The sequence below is a fragment of the Orcinus orca genome, chromosome 6 (assembly GCF_937001465.1).
Source record: "Orcinus orca chromosome 6, mOrcOrc1.1, whole genome shotgun sequence".
NCBI lineage: Eukaryota > Metazoa > Chordata > Mammalia > Artiodactyla > Delphinidae > Orcinus > Orcinus orca.
This window is the reverse complement of record NC_064564.1, coordinates 7840321-7853041: the sequence shown is the minus strand read 5'-3', so window position 1 is coordinate 7853041 and position 12721 is coordinate 7840321. Positions and strand designations below refer to the sequence as shown.

The 12721-nt window shown below is 49.7% G+C and overlaps 1 protein-coding gene across 5 annotated transcripts in view; it reads left to right on the top strand.

The window, feature by feature from the left end:
- The window catches only part of MFAP3L (microfibril associated protein 3 like), a 44290-nt gene that overhangs the window by 16588 nt on the left and 14981 nt on the right, over positions 1 to 12721 (top strand). For 3 of the 5 annotated variants that reach the window (XM_049711363.1, XM_033403583.2, XM_033403582.2), the window contains exon 2: positions 1723 to 2147. The exons of 1 other annotated variant lie outside the window; for it this stretch is intronic. In XM_049711363.1, coding sequence (XP_049567320.1) covers positions 1856 to 2147 — 292 coding nt within the window. In that variant the 5' untranslated portion in view covers positions 1723 to 1855. Of the gene's footprint in view, positions 1 to 1722; positions 2148 to 5396; positions 5455 to 12721 lie in introns of those variants that run through there. One more of the 5 variants, XM_033403588.2, reaches the window with a different exon arrangement.

Below are 12721 nucleotides of genomic sequence, written 5' to 3'. Positions count from 1 at the left end.
GGGTCCGTGGCAAAACTGAAACTGGGAAGGGACACAAGGGAACTTTTGGTCGTGATGGAAACATTCTATATCTTGTTTATTGTGGTGGTTATGTGAGTGTATAAATCTGTCAAAGCCTATTAAAATGCATACGTAAAATGGGCACTTTTTTAATTTGTAAATTATGCCACAGTAAAGTTGATCTTAAGAAAGACAAATCATATCCTGTCCCTTCCCTGCTTAACATTTTTCAATGAACGTCAGCTAAAATCCAGATTCCTTACTCTGTCCTCCAAAGCCCTAGGTGATCTGGGCCCATCTCGTAGCGCCCCGTTTCCTTTGGTTGTCGGCTCTTCCTGGAATGCTCTTCTCTGGGGTCTAGGCATGGTTGATTCCCAAAGAGCCCTCAGCTCTGGGGCCACCTCCTCAGTGAAGTTCTCCTGGATTGCCAGCTGTCACGGAGGACCTGGCTGGGGCTGGCGACCGTCCTCTTATTCTTGTGGTCACGTCATGGGTGTAGGATGCCCACCCAGTCCTACTCCGGTCTCCAAGGAGTAGGAGCTGGGACGGCAAGCGATGGGTGGATCGCGGCTGGGCGCTGGCAGAGGGATTGTGGCGGGAGAGTGAGAGCTGAGGGTGCAGGGGGTGCAGTCTGTGTGCCCGGGTGTGAGCAGGGGGTGGAAAGGAAGTGAGCCAGCTGTGTGAGAGGGAGGACCTGAGGAGAGTAGGACGGCCAGGAAGCCCAGTAAGGGGACTGAGAAGGTGGGGTGCAGGGAAAGACGGGTATTGAGAACTTCAGAATGAACTGGAACTTCAGAATTTAGAATTTGGAGAGCAGAAGGGTCCTGGGTGTGGCCGTGTGATTAGTGGATGAAATGGAGAGTAGAGGTGTAGGTGAAGGTTAGATCCTTAGGTGAAGAAGTGCAGCCACCCGTCATGTCACCCCCTGCATCCAGGGAGGCAGGTGAGGATGGAAAGCAAGGCATTCAGTGAGTGATGAGGGCGGGTGGTGCGGGTCACCCAGAAGCTCCAGGAGCCGGGGCAGTTGCCTGAAAGGGGAAGGGGGTGTCCTGGTGGGGGTGAGGGGGACACCGCACTGGTTCTGGGGGGCCCTTCTGATGTGGCAGAGCCCAGGTGCACACTGCAGGAGCTGGAATTCATTTCGGCCAGCAGAGAGGTTAGGAGGGCCCAGGTGCACCACCGGTGTCCACGACGGGGACAGGTGAGGGATGAGAGGAGGCCTCGAGGTGCAGGATGAAAGAAGCAGTGGTCAGCTTTTTTTTTTTTTTTTTGCGGTACGCGGGCCTCTCACTGTTGTGGCCTCTCTCGTTGTGGAGCACAGGCTCCGGACACACAGGCTCAGCGGCCATGGCTCACGGGCCCAGCCGCTCCGCGGCACGTGGGATCTTCCGAGACCGGGGCACGAACCCGTGTCCCCTGCATCGGCAGGCGGACTCTCAACCACTGCGCCACCAGGGAAGCCCGGAGTCAGGTTTTGAGCCCCAGGAAGTCGTGTGGTACAAAGTTAACATGTTCCTGCTAAGAGTCATATGTTTCAGTAGCAAAAATAACATGTGTATCATCACGATTTCCATGAATATTTGGAACATCTTCTGAATTTGTGTGCTATTTAAAAATTACACAGATGTGTACTTTAGCTGGGTTTCTAACATTTTATAAATAATCCTTTTAAAGTATGGGCGCTAACATTTCCGTGGTTTTTTTTGTTTGTTTTCTTTACAGAGGTTCTTAATCCAGAGCCAACTCCATGGACCCAGGCCGGGTTTGGCCCTTGGCCTGCTGTGAGCAGGGTGTTGTCTGCTAGAAGACTCCCCTGGCCCACCTGCTCTGGTGCCTTGCAGAGCAAGCGAAGAGGATGGACGGAGTGACGCGCCCTCTGCCTGCGTGCCTGCTGCCTCCTGCGTCCTTGTTAATCCTAGTGTCCACTCTGGCGACTGCTAACAGTGTGGCCAACAGCACTTTAAATGGCACTGACACGGTCGTGGGCTCAGTGCCCGTGGTCATTGCCAGAACCGACCATATCATCGTCAAGGAAGGGAACAGTGCCTTGATCAACTGTAGTGTTTATGGCCTCCCTGAGCCCCAGCTCAAGTGGTATAACTCCGTGGGCAAGCTGCTGCATGAGGACAGCAAGGACCGAGGGGCAGGTAGGCTGTCCAGTCGTGTCCCGTGTCAGAAACTACGGGGAGGGACTTGGGGGCCGGCACCTTCAGTGTCCGTTGTTCTTATGCAGATCGTTTCAACATCTCCTTTTGTCTTATTTTTCTAAGGCAAGAGAGAGATATCCAAGAAGTAGATATCCTTAAGGGTTCAAAGCAGTAATGAATTCATTCTTTCACTCTTGACTCAGAAGACAAAACGCAAACAGCTTCTCCCCTCTAATGAAAGTATCACAGTAACGAAAATATTGTATGTATCGTTTGAGTCTTTTAAAAGGCCTCTTGGAATGTTGCAGTATAACGCGTACAGGATGTTGTAGGGGTGGATGTAAAGTGGATTTTCCTTAAGTATATGTTCTGTGTATATGGGAGTTTTCATTTGTTTCAAGGAACATAGCAGTTGTCTATCATTAAAGGTCAGTTTAATGCGTGGACTGTGGGTTTAAAGGTCACATCTTTTGAGAGCAGTCTCTCTGCAGCTTCTCACCAGCAGCCAGAGATCATGTGTGCTCCCGGGGACCTGGCTGAAGTTTCTAGACTGTTGGCCAGGGGGGAGAAATAACCCGTGGCATAGGGGCAGTGCTTGGCTTCTCATGAATGAGTTTCTGGCCAAAAGGTGCACATCCCCTTCCCACGTACCAGATCACTTCAGGAAGGACTGTGGCCGGAGCGGGGCACTGTGGGCCCTCAGGAGTCTACGTGCTTCCTATCTTAGGTGTGAGAACCAAGCCTGATTGATTGACCTGAAGGCCCGGGATGTACTTTCTGAGCATCTCCAGTAATGACCTGGCAGGTGGGGGTGAGGGTGAAAGGACCCGGATCTGACTTAGCAGCTGCTCCGTTTCTGCCACCCTTTTCCTCGTGTACCTCCCAGCCCACAGCCCTCTAACCCCCAGAAGAGTCTCTGCCCCAGGAAGGCCTGCATTGCTAATCTCTTTTCCTCATTTTATCTTAATCGCTCTGAAAAAGAGCAGAGGCTGGGACTTCCCTGGCGGTCCAGCGGTTAAGACTTCGCCTTCCAATGCAGTGGATGCGGATTTGATCCCTGGTCGGGGAGCTTAGATCCCACATCCTGTGCGGCCAAAAAGTAAAAACGCAGAGCAGAAGCAATATTGTAACAAATTCAATAAAGACTTTGAAAATGGTCCACATCAAAAAAACTTAACAAAAAAAAAAGAAAGCCCAGAGGCTAACACTGCGTCTCCTTAGGTGCCGGGTGATGGGGTGTCTGACACGTCCAGGCTTCGGCTCCCAGTCATGCCCCAACATTCACTGCCTGTGCTGCTCCTCACACGGCCGTTCAAGGCCAGGCAGCGTCATGCAGCTTCTCCCCTCTAGTGCAAGTCTCATGGTCACGAAAATACCATGTGTACGTTTGCATGCTTCACCTGGCAGAGGGGAACTCCCTCCCCACCAAGTAAAATGATGGGACCGCAGAACTTTCCCATTAGAAGGGACCCTGGAGACAGTGCAGTCCCAACCCCTCTTTTATGTTACTTTTCCCCGGTCCTGTGGTCATTAAGTGGCTGTGACTGGACCGTCCGTGCTGACAGTGGGCAGATGGGACGGCGCAGCCCCTTCCTCCTACTGCAGGACAGGAGGAAGTGACGTCACACCTGTGCAGGGGTGGTGACCATGGCAACGTGTACACACTCAGGTCCCTGGACCCCACCGGGTCTTTCTGCTGGGCTGGCCTCGGGGAGGATTCTCGTTTGACCAGGGACTCCAGACCGAGCCTGCGGCTTCCGTGGGCCCGGAGCAGAGGTGGTCCCGGGTATAAAGAGCCAGGGTGGGGCTCTGAGCCCTGTATCTGGGAGAGGAGGGAAGCGTGGGAACAGAGTGGGGCTGGGGCCTGGACCTCAACCGTGGCTTTGTGAGGGCTGCCTTGGAGTCGTAGTGGCCCCGCCAGGGAGATTGCGCAAAGTCTTGATGGTAGGGGTCCGGCCTTGGCAAGTGGCCCCCGTATGTCGTTTCTCTCATTGGGAGGTTGGCAGAGCCGGGGTCCCCTGGGCTCACTTCTCTTCCGTCCGTGGGCACCGGGAGAGGAAGGGGCAGACACCAGTGCCTCAGAGACAGAGCCTGGGCGCAAGGCGGGGCATCAGAAGCCTCTGGGCATGCTTGTGGCCGGTGGCCGTGCTGAGAAATCCGTTGGCTGTTCTCAAACCTCGTAAGGAAGACACACTGTGGAGTTTGTAAAACAACTGGTGATCCTGGCCCTTGATGTTCCAGCTCAGCTTTGGTAGTCACCGTACATAGTAACAGGCATTTCAGGACACAAGTAACACGGAGCAATATTCAGAACAACCAGGCAAGACAGGGGAAACGGCAGAACATTTATCCTCATCATAAAATACGTGCATGGTGGTGCCACTCGAGGACCCGTGGTCTCTAAGTCTCCGTTTCTGACAGGAAGATGCCCACGTGCTAACCAGGATGTAGATTTCCGTTTCTGGGCTGATTGGCCAGGAGTTTAAATGCAGCAGTGTTAGTAACAAGGAGGTGATTGATACAGCGTGGAAAATGGTGCTCCTACGTAGGAATGTTACCTGTGTACACAGTAGACCACTGCTGAAAGCAAACAAAATGAGTGTAATTCCCGTTAGCAGCCACTCCCGTTGACTAAGCCCTCGTACCACGTTGCACACCTTGTTTCTGGTCCTTCCAGTGAGTGTGAGGGTTTGGTGGCCTTGGTGCTCACACATCCAGATGAGAAGCGGGTGCGTGGTGCCCACTGTGCCCACCAGCACCTGCTCGTCCTCCAGGTCTCGGCAGGCGAGGGGTGGTGAAAGCCTCTGACCAGACGGAGTGGACGAGAGGCTGGATGGTCGCTGCACCAGCCCCGTCACCGTCACAAAGAGGCAGGGTTAGGACCCCGCCATGATCTGCGTACGAGGCGTGCACACACCCAGGTGTGTTCAGAGCCGTCTGGTGAGTTGCCCACCACGTGTGCTCTGTGATTCCAGGAGGAGTCCCGTTTCTTGTTGGTGCTGAGAAAGTGAGACGGCTGTTCCCGGCGCCAGCCCCGCAGGTGCTAGAAGGGACGGGCTCTTTCCTGTCCCTGGCAGGGGCAGCAGCTGCTTTGCTCTGTGTCCCTCGTGCTGTAACTTCATTCCCACAGATGAGGAGAGGCTAATGTGTGAGCTATTTCCGGAGGAAGACTTTTTTTGGAGTTCACGGAAGGACACGTTTGGGGTGGTCCACCAACCATGTTACAGAAATAACCCACAAGTCCAATAACATGAGGAACCACAAATGGCCACAGAATGTCCTGTTTTCAGTTTTCCTTTTGCTGGAGGTAAGTAGGAATATATAGGTGCCAGAAAGTGGTTCTTTGTTATTTCAGGTACCAGTTATCCAGTGTATTTTTGCTGTAGCTTCGTACACCGACTTTAAACCATTAAAATGCACATTGGCACCTTTATCAGATGATAAATAAACATTTCAAGAAAGTCAGCTTTACAGAAATAGAGACACAGATGTAGAGGACAAACTTATGGTTACCAAGGGGGGAGGGGAGGGTGGGATGAACTGGGTGATTGGAATGGACATGTACACACTCCTATGTATAAAATAGGTAACTAATGAGAACCTGCTGTTTAGCACAGGGAACTCTACTCAGTGCTCTGTGGTGACCTAAATGGGAAGGAAATCTAAAAAAGGGGATGTATGTATACATAAAGCTGATTCACTTTCCTGTGCAGCAGAAACTAACACAACATTGCAAAGCAACTATACTCCAATAAAAATTTTAAAAAAATAAAAAAGTCAGCTTTGGGAAAGGCATAGGCCTTTGTAAACATGCCTGGTTCGTTAGCGATTAACTTGGAAATGCTTCCTTCAGGAGAGGTTTTAGACTTTCCTGTGGATTTGTTTTCCATTCCCCTGTAGCATTCTGCCACCAAAAATAACTAAGAATTATCTCTGCAAATAAACATGCACAGCGTAAGTAAGCTGAGCCGAACTGTACAAAGTTCACAGTTGTCTCACAGCTACACGACCTTTGTGGAATTTATTGTTATACATTTTGCTTTAGTTTACATGGCTCTAGTGTTTTTATCCTCTGCTTTGCAAATGTTTTTAGTAGCCCGTGAGATGCTTTCAACTCCTTCTGTCAGGGGGCCTCAACAAACTGTGCCAGCCACGTCTTGAGACCTGAGTGTATCACCCCCTGCAACATATCCAGGAGGGGATCAGCGCCCACAGCACTAAGTGTACAGCATCCTTTGCCTCTCAGATGAAGCGTGGAGTAGTGCATTAACCTAGGGAAGTGTTATACCGAATTTCTCTTAAATATGTTCAGTATTTGAGATTTAAAAAATCAACTCCTCAAAAGGCATGAGACAAAATTTATGTAACTATAAATATATTACTGCAAATTCAGCAGAACAGCACAATGGCATCTCTTTGAGCAAGTTCCTCAACTTTTCGGAGCCAGTTTTCCTATCTGTAAAGCGGAGATAATCCTCTTTTACCGCCAGGCAGGGCTGTGCAATTTGTGTCATGTATGAAATGTCAGTCCAGCACGTGGAACACACCAAGCCATCAGTAGACGGCAGCTGCCACCGTCATCGGTCACATCACCAGTGTCCTGTGTTGTCACAGGCAGGATCCCAAGTGCGTCTGTCTCTGCTTCGTAGTACGGTGTGTTTTGTAAAGAAAGGAAATAGTTTTCTGGGCAGTTTCTTATTCGCTCTCTCAAGTTCTCAACCTTTTAAAAAAACATTCAGTAAAGACCAAAAACATTTATATCCCTTAAGTGTTGTTTAGAAGCTCGAGTTAACGCTGGGACGGATGTGATGGCGAGAGTGGCGCCCCCGCCTCCACCAGCAACATCCCCCACCCCCCGACACATACCCTCCGCATGCAAGGGGCCCGCTGCCCTCCAACGCGCCCAAGCCTCGGAGCAGCGAGTGTGGATGTTACGGAGTATGGTATGCACAGGATGAACTTTCCCTTTGCCTAACCCACTGGTTCTCTCACCCAGAGGACGCCGGCCAAGTCTGGAGGTGTTTTTGGTTGTCATAGCCGGGGCAGGAGGGAAAGGACCGGGGAGATGTACTGCTGGCATCTAGAGGGTGGAAGCCAGGGATGCCCTCAGTATCCTGCAATGCACAGACAGACCCCTCCCAAGAATTATCTGATGCAAAATGCCAGCCCAAGAGAAGAAACCCTGGTCTCAACTAAAGAAGCAACCTCAGCCCGCTAAAGAATCATTCCAAAGTCGGTTAAGTCACTTGCGTGAACCCATAATGTATTTTTCCATAAAAGTGGTACTTCGGTTCATTACCAGGGCCAGCCTGGTAATGAGCCACCATTTATAGCGTTGTTTTTTAATGGGTTGTGCTCCCCCTTTGGGGTGTGAGCCCAGACTGCTTTAGTCTTAGCAGTGGGAAGACCCTTCCCCATCCCCCTCGGATGAGGATGTGAGGGCTGAGATGCTATTTCCATCCACCCAGTGCAGGGTGCTCTCAGAAGACCACCTACGCCCACTCTCAGAAGAGACTCCTGCCAGCCTGCACGGACTGACGTGCTTGGCACTTTTTTAAAAATGGAGATTATCAGGCCAAATGAGCCGGAGGGTCAGATGTTTCCTTTGCCAGGAAATGAAAAGATGGGTTCTTTTCAGATATTATTTATGCCTTGAAGCAAAGCACAACTGCAGGCTTTGAACAGCCCGGGCCTCCCCCCAACCTTCCTGAGCTGAGAGCCGAGCTAATCCCTGATGATCCCAGGCCACCTCTGTCCCATGTGATGTAGGAAGCAGCTTGGTAGAGCTGCCCCAGGACCATGCGAAGAGCCCGCTTGGGAAGCTGGTGGTGGTGTCGCAGGAGCCCTTGCAGCTTGCAGTGTTTATAACGTGGGCCTCTGCAGTGGCTTGGGGGAGCTATCATCTCCTGCAGAAGCCCCGTAACAGGTGCAGCCATGCGGGGCTCCATTTGTTCTCATTTCTGTTTTGTAAAAAGGCTTGGATCCTTTCCCCTCATAGCTTCTATTTTATATGTTAGAAAATAGACCCCATGCTTACAGACACATGCACGTGTTTGGTTCTTATTTGAAGAGTGTGGATTCAGTGCGGCATCGCTCAAGTGAGTGTTGCACTTGCTTTCTGTTTGCATAAACGTTATTGGAACTCTCACCACCCAAAGAGTTTTAAGTTGGTTTCAGGAAGATAACCTCCTTGTTTTAGCAGACTGAACTCTCCTCCTTGAAAAGTTTAAGAGCCTCCGTGTCTAAATGGCATTGTGAACAGAGGCTTAATGTTCTCCTACCACCTATCGGGAATGTAGGCGAACCACACATCAGCTTGTTGACACTTTCACGGAAAGACATCTCCAAGGAAAAAGAGAAATCCTTTTCTTCTCATAAATAATTTGAGGGAAATTCTAAGAGCTTTTCAGTGGGGCATGGTGTTAATTTTTAATGCTGAGCCATCCTCAGGACGGCTGGAAAGATTGGGGATTTCGGCAGACATGGGTTTGGAGGGAAGTTGTAGTTACAGCATCTTTGTGATTGTGCTGTCACCTTTCTCATGATGCTCGGGTTCCGGGAAGAGTTGGTGCTGCTGTTTCTGTCCAGCGGTCATTTGGTCGGAAGGTGTTGGCACCGGCATTCGTCCTGATCTGTCATGTCAAGTCACAGTAACCCGTGTGCCGTGGCCTTTCCTGGTGGCACGAGTTTTTTTGTTTTGTTTTGGTCTTTTTTGCGGTACGCAGGCCTCTCACTCTTGTGGCCTCTCCCGTTGCGGAGCACAGGCTCCGGACGCGCAGGCTCAGCAGCCATGGCTCACGGGCCCAGCCGCTCCGCGGAATGTGGGATCCTCCCGGACCGGGGCAGGAACCCGTGTCCCCTGCATGGGCAGGCGGACTCTCAACCACTGCGCCACCAGGGAAGCCCGGTGGCACGGGTTTTAACTGTCACCACGCGACACCGCTGACCTGCTTCTCTAGTTGCTGGATGGTCCCCTGACCCAGTTCTGTCGACATGACCTCGTGCCGCCCTCAGTGCCTCCCCCTCCCCGTGCCTGGGCCCCACAGTGACACAGTGATAGGAGGTCAGCTGCGTTCCTGGCCTGTGACCCCGGTGACGGCTTCGCCCTGAGGATGTAGGCCGTGAGGAAGGCTCTAGAACTGTGTCCCTGGGGAGAAAGATGCTGACAAGATTTTTTTCACTACCTTGATTTTCTTACACTCGTTGATATTTTCCCAGTCAATCTAGGCCTGCCTGATTTGAAGCGTTTCAAGAATTCTAGAAGTGGGTCACAGGCTCCATTCATCTTGCACTTTGGTCGATGCGAAAACCCAGCCTTGCAGTGTGCCTTCCCATCCTCCCAGCAACACACTGTATAATCAGGGCCCCCCTTCCTCTGGCGTTCTGCAAGGTGGAAAAGTCATCTGTTTTAAAAAATTACTTCAATCTATTTAAATTTAATTATGATTTAACCACAAGTGATTTTGTGCACTTAGACACTACCTGCATTCCTTTTTTCTGTGACTTCTCTGTCCATCTCCTTTCCCTTTTTTTTTTCCTTTTGGGTTCTTTGTCTTGATTTATAGGAGTTCTTTATGTTTCATAGTTATTAAGCATTTGTCAAATATTCCAGAATTTTCTCCCACTCTTTCATTTGCTCTCAGCTTTAGTGTAACAGATGTTACAGTGTAAAACGTTGAATTTGGGAGAAATCCGATCCCATCAGGGTTCTCTGTTAGAGTTTCTGGGATTCTTGAAATGTTGGAAAAGGCTTTCCGGTCCCAAGGTTAGAAAAATGTTTTCATATCTTTTATTAACTTTATAGTTTTAATTTTATGTTTAGAGTACTTGGAATTTATTTTTAGGTATCACATAAACTAGGAATTTAACTTCATTTTCTTTCAGATGAGTCGTCAGTGATCCCAGTATTCTTCCCCCCGATTTGAAATGACCTTTTCCTTCATTTAAAATTCCCACGCTTGCCAGCATCTTCATCTGGACTTTGGGGATTCCTCTGCTGAGTGAACCAGGGGTCAGAGCAGGGGACGTGCAGGTGGTGCATCCCCTCTTGGTTTGTACAGCGTCTGTCAGCTGCAGCAGTGCACACGGGCTCCCCTCTTTTGCTCACCTGCCCTGCTGCCCCCTCTGGCCTTGGAAGTGCTTCCTCTCCCTCCTACTCCTCCGCCTGCACCCCCGTCCCGCTCGGGACCGCACCCCCGCCAAGCAGCATCCTTACCGTCCCCGCTACGCGCACAGGGCACGCGCCACGTGCCCCAGGTTGGCTGCGAGTCTGCAGCCCTCTCGGGGCCCGCTGGTTTCTGCAGCCGGGGGTCATGTCTTACTCATCTTTGTAGCTGCATCTTCTGGCAGGGAGCCTGGTGACAGACAATGTGTTCAGTAATGTTTGTTGACCGAATGCATGAACAAGATAAAAAATACCGCTGGCCTTCTAAAGACGTCAGCTTTGCCACACAGCGCAGCACTCAGTGTGGTTCAGCTACAGGCGAACCTCTGTTAGCATTTGTCTTTGCAAAGGCGATGCCCCAGTTCACATGGGGGAGATTTCCACATGGGCCTCTCGTGCCTGGAGTATCCGGGGAGACCGTGAAGGATTCCCGAGAGCCGCACGGCCCATCTCCTGGGGTGTCAGCCTCCATCCGTGCATCAGGATCAGGACAGAGCGGGAGGATGGGATGGGGAAGGCCATCCCGAGGGGCAGCGGGGGAGCTCCCATCCGAGCACAGGACCGGAACCGGGGACTGCCCTCCCGAGTGTCAAGGAGGCGGTTTCTTGTTGTTGTTTAAAATTTTTTTTTATTTATTTATTTATTGGCTGTGTTTGGTCTTCGTTTCCGTGCGAGGGCTTTCTCTAGTTGCGGCGAGCGGGGGCCACTCTTCATCGCAGTGCACGGGCTTCTCACTGTCGTGGCCTCTCTTGATGCGGAGCTCAGGCTCCAGACGCGCAGGCTCAGTAGTTGTGGCTCACAGGCCCAGTTGCTCCGCGGCATGTGGGATCCTCCCAGACCAGGGCTCGAACCCGTGTCCCCTGCATTAGCAGGAGGATTCTCAACCACTGCGCCACCAGGGAAGCCCTGCTGTTGTAAAATTTTTTAATTTTCTTTTTTATACAGCAGGTTCTTATTATCTATTTTAAACATATTAGTGTATATATGTCAATCCCAATCTCCCAATTCATCCCACCACCACCACCCTCCCCCTGCCTTCCCCCCTTGGTGTCCATACATTTGTTCTCTACATCTGTGTCTATTTCTGCCTTGCAAACCAGTTCATCTGTACCATTTTTCGAGATTCCACATATATGCGTTAATATACAATATTTGTTTTTCTCTTTCTACTTATTTCACTTTGTATGACAGCCTCTAGGTCCATCCACGGCTCTACAAATGACCCAATTTCGTTCCTCCCTATGGCTGAGTAATATTCCGTTGTATATATATATGTGCAACATCTTCTGTATCCATTCGTCTGTTGAGGGACACTTATGTTGTTTCCATGTCCTGTATTGTAAATAGTGCTGCAGTGAACACTGTGGTACATGAGTCTTTTGGAGTTATGGTTTTCTCAGGGTATATGCCCTGTAGTGGGATTGCTGGGTCGTATGGTAGTTCTATTTTTAGTTTTTTAAGGAACCTCCATACTGTTCTCCATAGTGGCTGTATCAATTTACATTCCCACCAACAGTGCAAGAGGGTTCCCTTTTCTCCACACCCTCTCCAGCATTTGTTGTTTGTAGATTTTCAGATGATGCCCATTCTAACCAGTGTGAGGTGATACCTCATTGTAGTTTTGATCTGCATTTCTCTAATAATTAGTGATGTTGAGCAGCTTTCCATGTGCCTCTTGGCCATCTGTATGTCTTTGGAGAAATGTCTATTTAGGTCTTCTGCCCATTTTTTGATTGGGTTGTTTGTTTTTTTAATATTGAGCTGCATGAGCTGTTTATATAGTTTGGAGATTAATCCTTTGTTGATTCGTTTGCAAATATTTTCTCCCATTCTGAGGGTTGTTTTTTCATCTTGTTTATGGTTTCCTTTGCTGTGCAAAGGCTTAATTTTAAGTTTCATTAGGTCCCATTTGTTTACTTTTGTTTTTATTTCCATTACTCTAGGAGGTGGGTCAAAAAAGATCTTGCTGTGATTTATGTCAAAGAGTGTTCTTCCTATGTTTTCCTCTAAGAGTTTTATAGTGTCCAGTCTTACATTTAGGTCTTTAATCCATTTTGAGTTTATTTTTGTGTATGGTGTTATGGAGTGTTCTAAATATATTCTTCTACATGTAGCTGTCCAGTTTTCCCAGCCACTTATTGAAGGGGCTATCATTTCTCCATTGTATAGTCTTGCCTCCTTTATCAAAGATAAGGTGACCATAGGTGCATGGGGTTATCTCTGGGCTTTCTATTCTGTTCCATTGATCTATATTTCTGTTTTTGTGCCAGTACCATACTGTCTTGATGACTGTAGCTTGTAGTATAGTGTGAAGTCCGGGAGCCTGATTCCTCCAGCTCCATTTTTTTTCCCTCAAGATTGCTTTGGCTATTCGGGGACTTTTGTGTCTCCATACAAATTTTAAGATATT